General features: G+C 34.0%; 2 protein-coding genes across 3 annotated transcripts; both read right to left on the reverse strand.

Moving 5' to 3' along the window:
• Positions 1-1,630: 1,630 nt before the first annotated feature.
• On the reverse strand, positions 1,631-18,582 carry LOC105327846 (solute carrier family 13 member 2). Of its 2 annotated transcripts, XM_066079987.1 has the most exons (15): positions 18,400-18,582; positions 16,501-16,650; positions 15,917-16,032; positions 15,586-15,725; positions 15,127-15,226; positions 14,441-14,632; positions 13,483-13,602; positions 13,098-13,181; positions 12,639-12,743; positions 12,355-12,431; positions 12,090-12,214; positions 11,821-11,982; positions 11,512-11,649; positions 9,399-9,632; positions 1,631-2,388 (listed from the first exon to the last, which is right to left on the reverse strand). In XM_066079987.1, the coding sequence occupies exons 1-14, from the start codon at positions 18,499-18,501 to the stop codon at positions 9,444-9,446; spliced, it is 1,800 nt and encodes a 599-aa protein (XP_065936059.1). In that variant the 5' UTR covers positions 18,502-18,582; the 3' UTR covers positions 1,631-2,388; positions 9,399-9,443. The 2 variants fall into 2 exon arrangements, with proteins under 2 accessions (XP_065936059.1, XP_011426796.3); XM_011428494.4 differs by lacking the exon at positions 1,631-2,388 and having other exon boundaries at positions 9,376-9,632.
• Positions 3,413-9,234, reverse strand: LOC136274013 (uncharacterized). Its single transcript, XM_066079988.1, has 2 exons — positions 6,678-9,234; positions 3,413-6,371 (listed from the first exon to the last, which is right to left on the reverse strand). The coding sequence occupies exons 1-2, from the start codon at positions 7,335-7,337 to the stop codon at positions 5,694-5,696; spliced, it is 1,338 nt and encodes a 445-aa protein (XP_065936060.1). The 5' UTR covers positions 7,338-9,234; the 3' UTR covers positions 3,413-5,693.
• Positions 18,583-20,401: the final 1,819 nt, after the last annotated feature.

The raw sequence follows: 20,401 nt of genomic DNA on the forward strand, positions 1-20,401 counted from the left end.
CCTCATTTATTGTCTCATTTATTTCAAAACTAACGTATAATTTGTTATGACTTGAAGAAAAAGGGATACAAATACCAACCTTTCAACGATATCTAGAGCAAGTGGTCAGCTTCGCAAAGTAGGAATCAACTTAAAAAGGGTCTACCTCACACATGGCGGTCCTAAATTTTGAGCAGTAGATTTCTCAGATACTATTCTTTCAACACTTCTGATAGATCAACATTTCTTTTCCTCTTAAAGTAAGTCATGCAAATTCCGACTTAACCCATTTAATTGGATAACTTTTATGGTACATTTTTTTTAATAATACAATTCATAACGGTTTTTTACTCTTTAAAATTTTCGATTTTAGAAAAATCAAAACCGCATGTTGTTTATTTAACATATAGGCTAACAAACATTTCTTTAAGACAAAGCATACATATAAGAAGATTTTTTAAACAAACCTAAAATTTAAAGGACACTAAAACTTGTGGGAAGACACTTACTCCAAAGAATATAATGCAATTGTTGGAGGTTAAACTTAGCTGGGTTGAGGGTAGTTTTTTGATACATTTATTCAATCTGTAGCTCACAAGATATAATTATATCAAATCGAGCTTTCGAGTAGTTTCGTGAAAATCTCTAAAGTTAATGTTTCATGCACCTGAATTGAATTGCGCATCACCATTAATACCTGTTGATTGGCGCATTGAACTAAAGCAAATGGTTAATACTAAAATATACTTTGTTACTTGACTCTGTCAAACAAAGATTCCCCATAAAAATCATTCAACCACCATACAGTCCACAAATATAACACTTTTTGGCATAATATTGTTATTGTAAGCGGAGACTATTGACCCAAAATGCAGTGAAAATTCTTCAGTGTTTGTTAAACGAGCGTCAGTTTATAAATGTTGTTGACAGGTTAACATATATGTAGGTCACATTTATATAAAACAAATGTTTTATCGGTATGTTTTAGAGTGTATGTTTTAGAATGTGGCTTATCTTCCAATTCCTGCCTGACCTCTAAGTCTCTTTTTTTGCTTTATGACTAGCATTCAGAATATGAAACACAGCCACCTTTTATTATGGGCCGCCGTAAGGCGGTCCGTTTTTTGATATACATTTGAATATTGTTACTGCGTTTCTGTGGCATAGTTCTTTTTTAATAGAATTAATATTATGCTTCTTTTTATCAATTAAAAGTAAAATTGCTTGTAGAAATATGTTTTATGCCTTTTAAAAAATATCACATAATTTTTGTTTTACCCGTAAATAAAAAATAGGTCATACTAAGTAGACTATCGGGTTTGGCGCGTTTTTATCGAGACCATAATCTATTCGGAAAATTTCGGAGTTCTTCATTATTTTCAAAATAATGCATCTGGATCGGTATGCGGGACATACTAGAGACCTGAAATACTAGAGACCTTAATGTCATTAAATTTTATATAAATGATATATTTGAATTTCTATGTGCCGTGTCAAATAAAATGAATTTGTGTGTGTATTTATTATATTTACATGTAAAATGTGGTAGAAAATATCATGAAATGACATCCATATTTAAAATTATTTACGCAAAAATATGACAGAAATGAAATTTTGAATTGACTGGAAAATTTGAACTAATCCATTTTTATTTTATCATGCGGTCCATTTAAATCATATAAACTAATGCATTAAGTTTTCATTCAATACAATGCAACAAAAAAAACCAAAATGGTTTGAAATACATATTCTCCAAGAGAAAAATAATAAGTTGAACTTTGTATTAAAGTAATATACAAATCAATGTGTTCTCCATAACTTCATACTATGGCAAAGATCATACAATTACCGTTAGAAATGCTTACACTAACGAACTCGATTCTTTATGATAATAGTAAAATGTTAAACTTAAAAACAAGTTGCTGAAAGTATATTGAAAATTACCATAAAAATTAGTACAACTAACTTTTGTTTTCTTTTTTGTGGTGTGTTTTTATGTAAACAACCAATAATTCATACAACAATCATATTTTTTGCGGCCCATTTGACGCTTGTGATTTCTTGTTTAGTCCCCTGAAAGAAATGTAAGTGCGTGATACAGCAGAGCTATTCAGTCAACTTTCCAGACCATTCGAGACCAGTTGATTTAATGGCACAGTTAAATGGCATAGGTTCATCTTGTCAATTAAAATTAAACTATGTAATCTGGATAGGGTCATGTTGTGCACTATTGCATCATCGCACCGTAGACGTTTGCGGCGATGGTGCAAAAATGCGATGACGATGAAAAGATGATAAAACCATACAATGACGATGATACTTTTTCACGATCACACGATGAATAAGATAAATTCATTACAGACAACGTGTCGTGCAAGATGTTCGTGTTTGGACGTATACATATGAGCCCTGCAAATATATAATAGCAAATTATATAATACTATTATCTTGAACATAATTTCAATCTAAATTTGAATTAAAATATAATACTATAGTACTATAATTTATATTTAGATATTTAGATATTTTCAGGGAAAGGGAAATAACTCTGACAATTACAATGGATATGGAATACACACTTCTACCTTTATAGTCATAATAATAAGTACTGGTTTAAATTATTACTGACATATTATTTATTAAATCTGGCAGCTTACTATTATCGCAAATCTTACTCGGGTGTATTCACTGCGACCGATACACTGATGCGTTGAGTGACGACACTGTCAAATTGGTTTGTATTACAGTTGCGATATGCAACAAAGAATCTGATTGGTGCATTTTTATAGACCCGCCCACGTATATTTGACAACATGGCGCCTAGATGGAAGCACACATCGGAGGAAGAGAGAAAACGTATAATAAAGTTGTATTTGCAAGGTAAAAGTTATAGAGCAATTGAAAAAGAAACGGGACGATGTTTACGCACTTGTATAAATGTTGTGAAAGATTATGAACGAAATCACATCGTAAAAACACAGAGAAAAAGTTCTCAACGACCAAGGAAAACCACACAGACTGTTCTCCAATTTATTGAATATCAGAAATGGAAGAAACCATCCATATATTGCAAAGAAATTCGTCAGAAATTGCTTGATTCTCAGATATGTACCTTAGACAATGTGCCGTCGGTAAAGAGCATATCGCGTGTGTTGAAAAAAGAGCTTAATTTTTCGCACAAAAAGCTAACCGTCGTCCCAACTGAAACTTTACGACCAGGCCACGAACAAAGGGTAGACACTTTTTTATCAACACTTTTAAACTATGATTTTACACAGATGCATTTTTTTGACGAGGCATCTATTGTAGCAACATCTGGAAATCGTTCGTATGGACATTCTCATACAAGTAAGCGCGCCATTGAAGTTCAACAATATGCTAGCTCTGTTACATTTACTGTAAATGTGTGTTGTGATTTTTTTGGAATAAATCATTTCAACATATTAAATGGGGCCTCAAATGCATTAGAAATGATTGAATTCTTCAATGAAGCCTTAGCTGAAAAAAATGAAATTGGGAACCCTATGTTTAAACGTGGTGATGTTGTAATCATGGACAACTGCGGATTCCATCATCAAAGGCAAGGAGAGCGGTTATTGAGAGAACTGTTAGCCAATCATGGTGTTGATTTAGTTTTCCAGCCCCCATACTGTCCAGAGTATAATGTCACAGAGTGTGTATTTGGCCTGATGAGACAACATTTGCAACGGAATGAAAAATTTGTGTCACAATTTACTGAACTTGCAATTGTAAATGCACTTGACCATTCAGTATTGAAACGTTACATGCCATCTTTTTTCAAAAGATGTGGTTATACATGATGTAGTATGCAATTTTCACTTGCTACTAGAATGTCAAATTGCTCATTTTCTTTGTAGGTATGAAGATTTATAAAATTCACAAAGAATAAAATAAACAATGCTTTATGGGTTTTTTTTTGCTGATTAATTCTGAATAATTAAGGTACAGGATGTAAGGTTCAATCTCTGACAGAAAATCTCCAATCAGTTTTATTAAGAACTCTGTTCATTTGCTTTTTATTGTGACTGATATGGATTTAGGTGCATTAACAAGTTTTTAATATTTACTGCACTTCAAAAAGCCAAATGTGAGGTCCATGTAAAGTTGTATATTTATCTGGAAGTCAAATATACATTTAGGACTGAAACACACCCCTTTTCCACAGACATCATTACCCAGCATTGAACTTTTGATCTCTCACCCCTAGGGCTGAACCATTTAAAAAAAAATTGACTTCTATCAATATGAATGATCTAAAAATCGTCCCTAATGCTAAAAAAAATTGACTTATGATTGGATACAGTAGTATTGAAATAATCGGGTGAATGATCAGCCAAACTATCACATTATCTGCTCAAATAAATTGAAATTTCATCAAGATATCTTAATAGATTAAATATATTGTTTATGAATTTTTTTTGTATTTTATCTTGTTTGATTATGAGGTAGAAGTGTTTGGTGGCATAAAACCTACGGATCCAATGTTTGGGAAGTCTTGAAAAATCAATTATCAATAAAAAAAAAATGACCTTATGGTTGGAATGACAGAGATTAACAAATTGACAGCATAATTTAATTATACATTCTCCGAAACCAGTGCACTAGTCTCTGATAATTCATTAAGATTTATAAAAAAATAATAGAGTGATTTATATATATTGCAAAAAGATAATGTTTGGAAAATAATCCAATCATAGGGCCATCATTCAAAAAATGCTTGTTTAAAATTGCCACCTGGGGATTCAAAACTCAGCAGGGAGGGAATTTTTTTTTTATTTTTCAAACTTGAAGTTTAACAACCGTAATTGAAAATTGAAAATCGGTAAAAAATAAAATCTCAATTTTATGTTTTTTAATTTTGTGCTAATAAAATTTTATCAGCATTTTTCCCTAGTTAAAAAGCCAGGTCATAGTTTATATTAGGCATAGGCAGTGATCAATGATGTACACTTCCAAAAGTCAATGCACTGCAGGTCTCTTTCAAAATTGAGGTGGAATAACACATCACAAAATTGATGATCTCTGATTGTAATGGCATTTCGTTTAGTTAAAAGGGTTTTAAAGACAAACATGTTAATTACTCCATAGCCGGGTGGATAAAGTGTCAAGGCTTGTATTCCGTACATCCCAAGTTCGGATCCTGCAGGGGTTTTTGTTGTTACTGAATTGAATTTTTTACATTCTCATTTTTTATCTCCGAAACGCAAATTTTTGCTTATTTGCCACGTACAGTTTATTTATTATTTTATCTTTCTTATTCAGATAATTTACTGTTAATTTGAGTGACTTTTACAAGGTATGTTATTCCACCTTAAGGCTTTAGACAGACATTGAGATCTTACACTTGTCCCTTAAAGTTAAACTTTGCAAGCAGTATAAAAACTAGCAAGCCTTCAACATGTGATGAATTAAGGCTAAATATTTAATAAATCTTGTTTTAAATTTTATTATCTATAACATTTAACTTGTTGTAATTTCACACATGGAAAATTACAGTTGATCAAATTTATTTCTGAAATGAAATCTTGTGTAACTAGTGTGTAACATTTCATCAGAATTGGTCTTTTCTGATCGACAACAAAACATTTTCAAAATACATCAAAAACTACCATGAATATTACAGAAATATTTTTGCGTTGTTTCCTCTCAACTCAAAATATTCATTATCGTCATACAAGTAACTTAAAATAACATCAAACGAACAAAAATGTTCCATCTTCTCGATTTACTAGTCCTTGGGCAATGGTGGGTTTTTGGGGGGGTGAATCCAAAGGCAGAGGTGGATTTGCAGCACATGCAGGAGCTGTTGAAGATGTCATGGGATTTGCTGGATACATAGGATAGCCATTTCCATACACATCATACATGGAATTCCACTGATTTGGGTACATGACATACTGATAAGGAGAAGTAGGCGATGTTATGGGGAAATATGGGTTGTACTGTGCCATTTGAAATGGAGAATTCTGTAGTAATGGTTGTTGTGCTGATGCTGACCCTGATGGGCTACTATAACCTGTGGAATCTGGTTTGATATCAGCGTTTTGTTTCGACACATTTTCTGATGTAACAAATGGGTCAACTGTGCTGGATACCCTGGATTTTCCCTTACTTATGAGGTTACTGATATGGTCAAGAGACTGATCTTCAGGAATTTGACTGTTGGTTGCAATCTTGATGTATCGCAAGTCTCGTTGCAGATTTTGGGCACCATCTTTCCCTTCATATTTCATATAAAATAAGGACTTTAAAATAGGGCGCATAGCTGTTGTAAAGTTTGTGTTATTATGTTTTTGAAACATTTTTATGCTGTTGAGCTCATCGTTGATATTTTTAAGTCTTCTTTCGACATCATGGATTTCTTTTGTTACCTAAAATGAAATAGTCACAGGTTAGTGATGACACTAATATAGTCAATTTTACAGTTATAATCATCATTGTCATGCTATCTTAATACACAGCATGATTATGAATATTTGAAGTTTTGGTAAATTGACATATAAACTGGTAAAAAAGCATGCAGTGCATATTTCACATGGAACTATGTAATTGTTTATTACGAATTTTTTTTTTATGTGGGGAGGTTTATAAAAACTGATATGTTTAATAGATTTTATCATGAATATCACAAGCAACATTTTTGTAAGTGTGGTGTGTTAATGCGTTATTAAACCTGCCTCTGTCACTGACTGCTTGTGGTCTGGGTGTTTCCCCTCCTGCCCGCAAGCGTGGTATCCCTCGCACTTCATGAATGGACAGGACTTGTTACCCCGGTTCATAATCGATCGATGACCTTTTCGGTGACAGTTGTCACACGAGGACTTGGTGATGGGGTTTCCCGGAATACTAATGGCAGATGGTAAATTTGGTTTTTGTTTTAGATCATTAAGTTCGTCTTTTTTGTGTACTAACAAGACAGAAAGTGTATCCCTTTCTTCATTTAGACGGTCAACTTCTTGTTCTAAAAAATTGTCCGGTGCTCGAGAAGCGGCTGCAGCTGGCGAACGTCTTTCATGTCTTTCGGCGACAGTCGTGGGGGTAGCGTTAGAGATGGGGGCATCAAGATCCCCGAACTTCAATCTTTTGGGCGTTTTTGGTAACATGAATTCGTCAAGACATTTTTGTTTCAACTTTTCTTTCCTACCAGGGGTTTGCAGATTGACTATGCGGTCAATCAACATGCGTTTGTAAACAGGAGGTATGTTCATGCTCTCAACCTCATGTGGTCGTAAATACTTCAACGTGCTATCACTTTTTACAGCAAGTTTGATGAACTCTTCCTTATAACACACAAGATCTTCATCTATATCTCGAAGAAACCTCTCGAGCCCTTCCATCTTGACCGGAATGATCTAAATCCGCGCTTTCAGTGGGCGGGTACTAAACAGCCAATGAAAACGCTTGTTTGAAAAACTGTAGCTCGCGATCTCAATAGTGTCGTCACTCAACGCATCAGTGTATCGGTCGCAGTGAATACACCCGAGTAAGATTTGCGATAAACTTCAATAAGCGGTTAATATTCTCAATATATGAAGTGTATGTGTTTGTTTTTAATTTTCTTGAATATGAATTATCGCCCTCTCCATTTTAAAACCACGCCTCGATCATGTGGTTTTCTTTCATTTGTATTGTTTTCTTTATATTAAATCAAATAGCAGAAAGAACATTGTTGATTTGCAATACCTAATTATCATTAGAGAGTCAAGATTAACCAAGTAAGGTCGATTTCTGATATGAAACCCGTTCATTTATTCACTGTCTGATGCGATTTTTCTTTTTAACGACGCATGCGATGTTGCAATGAAGCAATGCCGATGGCGCGACAGAGAACTAACAATGACACGATTGAGCATCGCATCATCGCTAACGCACCATCGAGTCATCGCTATCGCACATCGCGCTTTCGCTTCATAATGCCATGATAGTGATCGATGGTGCGATGATGCGACAGGGAACTACATGATACAGAATCTGGATAGGGCCATCTAGTTCACTATACCATCATCGCACAATCGAGGTTTGGTTCCAGAGTGCGATAATGCTATGACGCGATAATGCTATGACGCGATGGTGCGATAGCGTTGGTGCGATATCGATGACCAATCGTGCCATCGTTAGTTCTCTATCGCGCTATCGTTAACGTTTTCTCGCATCCTCGCTCTAACGACTTCCTATAAAAGGATTACATTCCCAGCAGCCATTGTACAATATGACTTTTGATGACGAATAGATGACAGAGTTAATTTTTCTTAAATGAATACTCGTACGATGATAACTAATCTAAACAAAAAATAATTAATCAAACTAAGATATGATCGTCCAATGATAAAACCTTATTTCCAAAAAACTTATTTCAAATGTTCGTCATCATATATAAGTAACTGCAGGCATGTTGTACCAAGAGGAGGGGGTAAGGAAAGGCTTTGTTTTTGTAACAGGTTTTACTTGACTATAATAAACAAGCATCATGACAAGTGTTGTATAGTTATAGTGCAATTTCAGCGAGAGAGACCCCCCCCCCCCTTCGGAAAAATGTCTATATAGCAGTTTTTCCCTCAAGAAAAATGGCTACATGTATATTACCAAACATAATTTTAATTAATGTTGGCTTCCACAATTGACCACGTAATCAATTAAATCACATGCATACAAATCAAGTTTCCTAATCAACAACAATATGTTAGTTGAGTGATATTAGTAACAACCAGAGTAGCCAGAATCTGTACAGGATAGAATTACAAAACAAAAGACAAGAGTTACAGAAAATACGTATAGAGGATTACATATATATTCTATATTCCCGAACTAACAATGTGAAATTGCATTTAGATTATTTTAAAAAACTCAAAATTGATAAAAATGAAAAAGAAAAGAAAATAAATAACAAAAACTAAAGAACTATAAAATATGATAAATATTAATCATAAAGCTACGATAAATCATTCCTCGAAAACTCTGATAATTCAGAAGATGCACATCTCTCTCTCTCATTCTTTCTATTTCTTTCTTTCTTTCATATTTTGACAATCTAATTCTAAATTGATCATATTCTAAAATATCTACGATATTTGAGTACATTAAGGAGATATGTTATAAAAGATGTCATTTTTAACAATATATCACTTCTCGGTCATTTGTTAACGGAAGTCTGGAAAAAGGAAATATTGATCCTCAAGAGTGAGACGCACATAATCAATTAATAAAGTATGTATTGCATTTTTATAATAGCACATTAATGAAAAGATGACATAGCTTTTCCGCTTTTGATATGATAAACCCTTTAAAGTAAACATTTAACCATATCAGACCCAAAGTCATAAATATGTATATATTTTAACAAGAACAATGCAAGCTTTTCAGCTCAGGAGAGCAAAAATTTTGTAAATGATTTAATTTACCTATATATTCATAGTGATAATCTTTGATGTCACACAGTTATGACATCAAATTGTTGTGTATACATTTGTTGTACCATTATCGGGCAGACCAGTGCTTATTTCAATAGAAGTCTTCAAGAATTTCTCAGCCCAGTCAGGAAACTCGTCCAGCTTAAGGAGAGGAATCCCCCAGGTGTTCACGGCCACAGTTAAAACCACAACACACAGAATGTTCAGAACAAACCCTACCTTCACCTTTAAAAGAAAGAAATTAAAGATTATCTCCAAGTATTTCGTGCTATAAATCTGCAAATCTGTTCAAAATATTTTTTGTGTTTATGTCAGATCTAAAAAAAAATTTCAAACTTTGTTTTACAATTTTGTAGAACTATCTGCTTTTAACATAAACAAGAGGCCAATTGGCCTTAACGGTCACCTGAGTAGCAGATAACCCATACACAAACTTGTCGAGGAGTCTCATATATCCATTTAATTCATAAGGTTTCATTCTGGAGTAGAAAAATTATAAATTTGTAATGACAACCACCTCCCTGTCTGAAATCTTTCAAAAAGAACTATGAAACCTATAATTTTGGCAAAAAAATTAAAGATCTTGTCTACAAAATCATGAATTCAGTTTTCCTTTCAGGTGTGTGGGAGTAAAGAAGATAAATTTTTAACTTTATATGCATTAACACCTATACATCCATTTTGGCCCTACCCTAGAGTCAAAACCCATACTCCAGGGGAAATGAAAATTAAAATTTCAGTACAGGACTTCCTGGTAAACATAATTATAGGTCAGTTTTTAATACAGATGTGTGAGAATAGACAAGAAAAATTTTAAACATTATATGCATTTACACTATATTGACATATTGCCCCCCCCCCACCTCATGTCCTGAACCCCTGACCCAGAGGCCATGAATTTCACAATTTTAGTAGAGGAGTTAGTGGACATCATAACCATTTATTCAGTTTTTTGCCCACATGTGTGGGAGTAGAGAAGAAGATTTTTTAAGATTTAAAACATTTTTACAATATGGCCATATTGGCCCCACCCTAGAGCCTGAACCCCTAACAAAGGGGTCAAGAATTTTACAATTTTGGTAGAGGGCTTCATGGACATTATAACCAGGCATTTAGTTTTTAACAAATATATATGGAAGTAGAGAAGAAGATTTTCTAAGATTTAATACATTTTTACTATATGGTCATATTGGCCCCACCCTAGAGCCTGAACCCATAACCCAGGGGTCATGAATTTCGCAATTTTAGTAGAGGGCTTCATGGACATCATAATCATGCATTTAGTTTTAAACAAATATATATGGGAGTAAAGAAGAAATTTTTCTAAGATTTAATACATTTTTACTATATGGCCATATTGGCCCCACCCTAGAGCCTGAACCCCTGACCTAGGGGTCATTAATTTCACAATTTTGGTAGAACGCCTCATGGACAAAATAACCAGGCATTTAGTTTTAAACAAATATGTAAGGGAGTAGATAATAAGATTTTCTATGATTTAATACATTTTTACTATATGGCTATATTGGCCCCACCCTAGAGCCTGCACCCATGACCCAGGGGTCATGAATTTCACAATATTGGTAGAAGGCCTCATAGACATCATAATCATGCATTTAGTTTTTAACAAATATAAATGGGAGCAGAGAAGAAGATTTTCTAAGATTTAATATATTTTTACTATATGGCCATATTGGCCCCACCCTAGAGCCTGAACCCCTGAACCAGAGGCCATGAATTTCACAATATTGGTAGAAGGCTTCATGGACATCATAACCATGCATTCAGTTTTTTTCCTCACGTGTGTGGAAGTAGAGAAGAAGAAATTTGAAAAATTGGCTTTTTTGGGGCATATTTGACCCTGCCCGTGGCACCCCAGGGGTGGTAGAGCCATGAATATCACAATTTAGATTCTTCTTACCATAGAGATGCTTCACACCAAAAATGGTAACGATTGGCCTGGTAGTCTTCAAGAAGACGTTAAAAATGTAAAATTGTTAACGCACGAAGCACGACGACGGACGAAGACCAATTGCATTAGGTCACCCGAGTGACTCAGGTGACCTAAAAATGAAACTGTGTGTCATTACTTTTCATCACCTACCATATCAATCACTTTCAGATACCCATAGGAAAAGGCAAGGGTATTTGGGGGCGTGGCAACAGGCAACATAAAGGCGAATGAGGTTGATATGGCAGAAGGTAACATGATATAGATGGGGTTCTTGTGTATTCCAATAGCCTAAAATGTGAAAAAATGCATTCATTTCCTGCAAAATATTTTTGTGTAGCAACAAAGAAACAAAAAAATCAAATATTATGAAAGAATTGGACAAAGATAAGCACCGCCTAAATGTTCATTTAAAAAGTTCTTAATCGAATTAAAAAATCGATTTCTGCCCTTAAATCTTACAAGTTCGGCGAGGATGGGAAGAATCAGCGTGGAAATGGCGGTGTTACTCGTCACTTCCGTTGCAAATGACGATATCAAGGTAATTACAAATATCATCAACCAAGAATTTACATCTTTAAAAGCAGTCATTTGATCGGCAAGCCAAAGAGACAGCCCTGATTCCTAACAAAACAGTTTTAAATTTGAGCAAAAAGTATATTTCAACAATCAACATTTAATCAAATGTTTCAGTCAGAATACTTTAAAAGGCTGTATCATGTAGTCCATACCGTACATGCTTTGGCTAAAGCAAATCCCCCGCCCAGCAAAAGAGTTATATTCCAAGGCATGCGCGCTGCAACCGTTTTCCAGTCTAGTAAACTTGGAATTTCCATGACGTCATCAAGAGGATTACCTGCAAAAATTGATTTTGTCTCGACCTTCTCTGGTGTCTGTTACCTCCGACATTAGTCGCTGCGGCACATATTTATCCTCATGAATACGTGTAAACATTGTTTGAAAATTAAGATTTGTAATTAAGAAGATGAAATTAACCCCTCTCTCTCTTTCTGCTGGGAAACATGAACAAACTGGTCATAATCATCACAGCAGGAACTGAATCTCCAATATACCTTGATGTAATTGATAAATGAAACAGTAAATCATAGCACATAACTTTTAACAATGTGAGTTAGCAATGCCTTGTTACATTTACAACACCTAATCTAATAAATGTGGTTTAAGGCCATCATAATGAATTATTTATATACATGTGTTACCCATGTTAGTACGCAAATATGGAGTTTGTTCATCATTGCTTTTCTCTACAAAAAAATTACCCATCTTTGAAGAGAGAGCCCCAGCCAGGAATAAACTCTGGTTCCCGGGTAAACCATAAAAGGACCATCAAAATGAAGTGAAATAAGACGGCTTTCTCTGCAAATCTGTTATACGAAAAATGTTGTACAAAGCTGATGAATTGAATGTCAAAAACTAATTTTAAAGTATTAAATTTTTAATATGCAAAAATGGCTGTCAACAATTCTATTTAATGGACAATTGAAAATGAGTATGCCGTTGTTTTCGAAAATGGCTGTGAACAATTCTAATTAATGGACAATTGAAAATGAGCATGCCGTTGTTTCCAAAAAATGCTGTCAACAATTCTGTTTAATGGACAATTAAAAATGAGCACTAGTATGCCGTTGATTTTTTTTTTTATCTTTTTCGTTACATCCATTTTATAATACAAAAAATAAAAGTTGTCTAAAGTTTTTTCCAAAATAAGCTTATTTTACGTTATATGTCCGAGTTTGTTGTATTCCGTTCTGATTACATCTTGCACTTGGGTAGAATCTTCTCTATAACAACTAAACAGTGGTCTGGAACAAGAAAAGAATAATTTTGATACTAGTTAAAAACACATTATTTAAATTTTGTCTTTTATTTGTTTAAACATAATATCATTGCTAGATTATGTTTATAAAATGTGCTCGTGCATTGCAAAAGATGGGCTGTGTTAATTTTAATTTTTTTTTGAAAATTGATACATGTATATATGCATACGTCGTCAACGAAATGGAGAACTGGATTTGCATCTTGATGAAAAGCCTTTTTTTCTTAAAGTATAATCTTGTCCTCTCTTTACTAAATTATGTTTGAATGCATCTGCACAATACTTACTTAACTCCAAAGAAATATATCTGAAGAACCAGCCACGATATAAAGCACGATATCAGAGCAAGAGGAAACCCGAACATGAACCAGGATGTGAAGGTGACAATCGATTGTCCATTAGACAGCCTGGTCAATAAAACGAAAGCTTTTAGTTTAACAAATATGTTTTATATATACATTGTATATATATATATATATATATATATATATATATATATATATATATATATATATATATATATATATATATATATATATATATATATATATATATATATATACCCAATAATCTTTAATTGGTTTTTTTAATGACCTTCTTAATTGTAAAAATTGTCCACAGAACCCCTCCAGCCTTTTCACAATGCAAAATTCTACAATCCAATAGTTATAAGATACATACCCTGTTATAATTATTTCTTTCGACATCCACTGAGAGCAATATGTTAATTTATTTTCATACTTCAATGAACAACATATCTTTTATTGGCATAGAAAAAAATATATTAAGGATATCACTGGCGAAGATAATCATAACTTTGCACCGTTTACTATAGGGTACAACAGAATAAAAAATAAAATGAAGCAATATCCTTTTTTATTTTCTAAAATAAAAAATGTATGTAGTAAGAAGATGAGCACGTCGTAAATGAAATTGGTACGATATTTTTTGCAATTCAAATAAAATGTATGTCTTAATAAGGTGTTTTTCTTATACAATATGTATACTCTTTTTTCATAAAACTTTTATTAGCCATTTTCAAATGTTGCTAAAAGTATTATTTTACTTTAAAAAAAAAAACAAGTTTTAAATCTATATTTTTAAAATCAAGTATTATGTGAGAAACACATAACAGTTGTCTTATTATGTATATGGTAATAAAAAAAAAAACAAATTGTAGGGATATAATACAAAAAAGGATTTCTTACAAAATAAATATAGGAATGCTGAAAGTGAAAGACTTACAAGTCCGCCAGTCCTTTCATCACTAGATTAGGACCCGTACCGGTCAGGGTTCCAATTCCGCCACAGTTTGCTGCATAACAGATACTCAGGCAAAACGCTTTAGCCAGCTTCTTAGAAGGAGGGTCTAAACTCTCAAAGTCAAAACTGTATTCAGATTCCTTCTTTTCTGTTTTTACAACTGCATTGCTGTTTCTGAATTTCAATAAAAGTATCGCCCTTGTTATAAGATGAAGGATACGTCAGATGGTTTGATTATTTAAAAATCGGAAATCAACGATCAGTCTAGCACACGTTTCTTCAAAAAAGGTCGTTGCTGATAGATACATATATATTTACGCTACTGGTTCGATTTTCTTAGCAAGCATATAAAGGAACCAATCGGGATATGCCATTAGGCTGCAAACGTTGTACGAATATTTATTAAAATGTCAGATACTTAATTTTAACAATAGAAATCTTTTTGTATAAAGAGAGAGACCAACTGGCATAGTTTGAGAAAGGCGTAGGTTGTCGTCAGTGGCGACTTTTGTTGCACGACCTCATTTGTCCTCTGTTACACAAAGAGGATCAGTAAGTACAAGTAAGTCATTTCATATAACACTGTGTTAATACATGTTTATTGAAAATATCAAGATTTACATTTATTGTGTACGTGTACATGTGTCACCATTTCATTTCAACCTTACTTAGTTTTCATGGAACCATTCTGATGATTGTTTTCGTCTCTGCATTCGATACAAACGCCGTCTTTTTCTAATAAGGCCTCTGTCACAGGTTTATCAATACCTTAAAAAGAGAAAAGCTATCTCCGTAAATAACTGATACACATTAATTGTTGTGTGTAAAAAAACTCACATGAAATTGGCATATCTATCATGTATTGTGCCTAAATTTTAGTCACATATTTTGCTTGACCTGGAGTCTACCTTTATTTCAAGCACAACTTTGCCTCGCATTGATTCCTCTGAAGAATTTCTCAAATATCATTAAAGTCTCTACACTTGATTCAAAGTAGAAATATTCACACAAATTTCCTTCAAATTCACAAAATTAAGAAAGATACTGATACATAATAATTTGTAAAATACAACACTTTGACCCAAAAATTCATTCCCTATTTACATGTGTCATGTACAGAAATTAACCTTCTTTGCTCTCTTTATGTTTAGTCTCCATGAGCTGGACGAGGACAGCTTGTGCTATGGGAATCATCATGGCGGTTGTAGCAGTGTTGCTTATCCACATGGACAAGAAACACGTGATCAGCATGAAACCCAGCATCAACCTGCAAGAACAGGAATGTTTAGTTACAAATTAAACAAGTAATTTGTCAAAGTGTGGTTTTATTTGACAATACAATCTGCCTTACTAAAGTAATTTGGTTTTGCATTGCCTTTCAACATACATTTTCAAAAACAGACGTTTTCCAAGTTGAAACGTCAAGTACGCAAAAATAAATGTAAGTTTTACACACACCATTTTGGCTGGGATCCCATTGAGAGGAGCAGCCTCAGAGCAATCCGTTTATGTACATTCCATTTTTCTATAGCTATGGCTACACTGAGTCCACCAATCATAACAAAGGTAATATTCTGTAAGTAAGTTTAAAAAGCATCAATGCAGAGACCATATCACTATCTATACAAAGACAAAGGGAAAGAGGGAGAGAGAATGTAAATTTTATATTTATTGCAATCTAATTAGATTGATGCTTATTGTTGATTTAATTCAAATATAATTGAAATATATTCAGAGTATCTCTGACTTGAACAGTTCGACATTTATGACAAGCTTCCTCAATGAGTTATGAATTACGTGTACCTTACTTTTAGAATTATGGAAGATCTTTTGTAAAAGGTTATCTATGACGAGTAATTCAAGAGACAATTAAAATGTTGTTCATTGCTTTTGTACTTATGAAACACATGTGTGTATTGAAAAAATAACACATTCAACACTATTGTGCGCAAACCAATTACGAAAGCAAAAGCTTGTAGTTTAAGTCTGAAATTGTAAGCATCCTTTTAATGACAGTCTCTCCATTTTCCAGTCTTACTTACATTCGTGTATGTGGACGCCAGCGTCTTGACCTTGCTGACCCCCAACAACGGAAACAAAAATATGGGTAAAAGGGCGGTCACTGCTAAAGGTAGTGCCTCAGTGATCCAAAATATGGCCATCAAAAGGAGACCATAGGCGCAGTTTCCCATCTACAGAAAAATAATCATATCGTCTCACAATCAAATTATCGTTCAATTATTAATTATCAGTAAATGTACTTTTTATTAAGTCTCCCAAACGAAGTTTGGAGACATTGGAGACATTGTTTTTGTACGGTTCTTCTTTTTCCTCTTTCCAGCTCTGAAAGTATCAGTCCGTCGCGTTTCTCAGAGATGGCTGAACAGAATTGTACAAAACTCTAGGATACGATAGGACTGCATATCTAGATATGCAAACTGGTTTGATTTTTCTCATTTCGGGTTGACCAACCACTTTTCTGGGGGTCAAAAGGTCGTGGGGTCTAACAATGAACCTAATGGGGAAAATCGTAGACTCTATTGTAAATGGTTATAACTTGAAAACGAACAAAGATAATAATATAGGGTTTTCAGAATCATGTTAAAGGCAATATATAGGGTTTATTAGATCTGACCCCTGGGGTCATCCCCACCCCCACCCCCAGGAATCCCAGGAATTGGAAATGACCATATATCACAGAAACTTGTAGAATCCTAACCCTTAATCCATATATATTCTTGTCCCATGTGTTAAGGGGCATCAAATGATATGTAGGTCGTGGGCCCAGGGGGTGGTCCTGACCCCCCCTAAAACAATTGCAGCTTCTCGGGCCTTTCCTGCAAGCTCGGAAAAACATCGCGAATGTATTACCTAGGCGTCCATGATAACCCCCCTTTTTATAGAACTTGATATTGATACAACATATTTTACGATCTGTTGAAATGTGGGCTATACTTCATTAAAGTAAACGATATACACTAAAATATAACACAAAAGCGACATAAAAGACTGTCTAGCCGATACTTATTTTAATGGGAAGCGACTCCATTTTGTATAAAATTCTAACATCCGGTGATGTTAATACATTCGAGGTGTTTTTCCGAGCCTGCCAGAAAGGCCCGAGAAGTTGCGATTGCCCCCTCAAACAGGAAGTGCCCAAAAAACTTGAAAACGGTCGAGATCCCCACCCCATTCTTGTTCCTTGTGTTAAGGGGCATCAAATGGTATATAGGTCATGGGCCCCGGGGTGGTCCTGACCCCCTCAAACAGGAAGTGCCCGAATATCTTGAAAACGGTCGAAATCCCCACCCCTAAACCATATATATTCTTGTTCCTTGTGTTAAGGGAAACCACATGGTATGTAGGTCATGGCCCCTGGGGGTGGTCCTGACCCCCTTAAACAGGAAGTGCCCGAATATCTTGAAAACGGTCGAGATCCCCATCCCTTAACCATATATATTCTTGTTCCTTGGCTCGTGTTGGTTCACCTGATATATAGTAAAGGACCCCTGGGGAACATCATGAAACTTCAGAAATTTCTAAATCTTTTTGTCTGTAAAGTTTGACCCATGTGGGTTATCCCTTCTCCCAATGATTGTCTCGTACGTTTGGGAGACTTTATAATCGCCCCGATTATAATTACATCTTGTTTCCTTTTGTGTTTCCATTTGTCAAAATCACACTTAATAGACAATGTTGCCAAGGATTATAGCTTTGAATCAGTTGTTGTTTTTTTAAAAAAGAGTGCCCTTGGGAACTGACGATAACTCTGCAAGGCATCATTAAGAAAACAAGCTTGAGGTAAGTAAATAATTCAGATAATATTCACTAGATGTTTAAATGAATCAGAGCGTGAATTTTCTAATTGCAAGCAGGTTTTGGTTAATTTCTTATTTAATACATTGCATGAAAGCTTGTCAAACTGTAAACTAAGCACAAACCTGAGACTGCAATGCAATAGGCAAAGGAAGCAACAAAATAGGACTTGTCAGAAAAATAATTTTCCTGAAGTTTCTCCTTATGAACAGCCTTAAACCTCCCATGGTTGTTGGTCAATGCTGTGGTCTGTCTTTGACGCTCTGAAGTGTTAATCTCACTAATTTAGCATCTTGCTTATTCATCGACATATACTAGTATACCAAGTCTAGCCAAACTCATAGTTGACATTAACCATCTGACAAGTTTAGACGTATATCATGGCCTGGGTTTGCTCATGGACGAGATGTTGAATAAATTAATATTAAATATCTGTGGGTTTTCTATTTCCATTTATTCAACAACAGATTTATGACGACATTTCTGACCAGCAGCTGTATTTACTGTTTAAATAAGATTTTCATTCTTATTACAAAGGCTTTCTTAATCGATGGCGATCTTCATAAAAACCACCAATTTTCGACAAACCCAAAACAGTATATTCTTGTGTAATATTATGTCCGGATGAATGAGACAGGTGGAGGTCAAATTTGTAAAGATGCCTTAAAAATCCGTTCTAGATAGTGTCTGAATAATTGGCCTTCGGGTAAAAGAAATTATACTGTATATATTATTCGTGAGTAACAAAGACAATTTTTTGGCTTTTAGAAATCATGCTTCAGATCAAGAAAACAGGATTATTGTCAGTGGAGCATTTAGTAGATACGAGTATGTATCTATATGTAAAATATAAAAAAATTAAGTTAAATGATAGATATTTTACCACTTTTCTGTTTAATGCTGGTTTTAAAAGAAGAGAAAACAATGTCCCACTTGAATAACAATTTTTGTGTGAATTTTTGAATGTGTTGTATTTTTTTCTGAAATAAAACTGTTATTTTCAGTTTCAGACAGATCCTTCTTCCGAGTATAATGACTAATACCAAGCATATTTGAAACTAAATAAAAGCATTCTTTAAGGATATTCTGCATGTTCCTCAAGTGATAATACTATATTGGTTAAGGGGTAAAAGTTAAACAGTCTTATGCTTTCGATATGAGAACGCTTCCAAGCGTAAATAATATCACTTTTTGTAGATGTGGAGGTTTTTTTTAAAAGATTTTGAGATATATTCCTATATAATTGTATTATCTTGACATAAAATTATTGGTCTAGGGTCACAAATGCCCATATGCATCCTATATATTTCTTGGGAGCAAAATTTTTCTTCTATTTTATCCCAATGGGAGCCAATAGTTGTTTATTCTAATATACGCTATACTACGATATTTATATTGTTTTATCATAAACTAGTACCCTAGCTCCAGTAAAGTAGAGCTAAGGTAGTACTACATATCCGTGAAATTCGTTTTTTGAATATTTTCTCAAATACACAAACTAATGAAAAAGTATTTATATAAGTTACTCTCAGTTTTACACATTATAAATAACACCTCTAGTGAAAATGAGATATCACGTACATGTATTTTGAACAATAAAAAAACTTCATTTGATTGGCGTTCATATATTCTTTATGAATATTAGCCTTCTACCATTAAAGAATTCTCTAGTATTACATAACATGTATTAGTTCAATTACATGTAATTTATTAACGACATTATAGTAAAGCAACATAAAATTCCCGGAAAGTTGTCATATTTCAACTCTTTTTAAATGCCGATACATCACCTTGTGTCATTACTTCTACAACTAAGCCTTGTGTATCCAGTAGGGAGGCCTATACCAAATTGTAAGATGCAGTACTCCTGGTATATGGGTTCTTCGAATAGAGTAATTTTAGCTCACTAAGATAGTCGGGGAGATTATGCTACATGCTATACCGTCGGTGTTAATGCCCAGCTTTGTTTTAGTATGTCCTATATTAATTTTTTACTGATCTTTTGCCAAACTTGCTTGGGTGCTGCATTGGAAATACGCAAGGTCTTAAAGTTTGTACAAGCTTGACATTATGTATCCATTCTGTCCATGTGTCCCTCATAAACACAAAACCTTCATTCATTTAAAA

Source organism: Magallana gigas, chromosome 3 (assembly GCF_963853765.1).
Source record: "Magallana gigas chromosome 3, xbMagGiga1.1, whole genome shotgun sequence".
NCBI classification, from domain to species: Eukaryota; Metazoa; Mollusca; class Bivalvia; order Ostreida; family Ostreidae; genus Magallana; species Magallana gigas.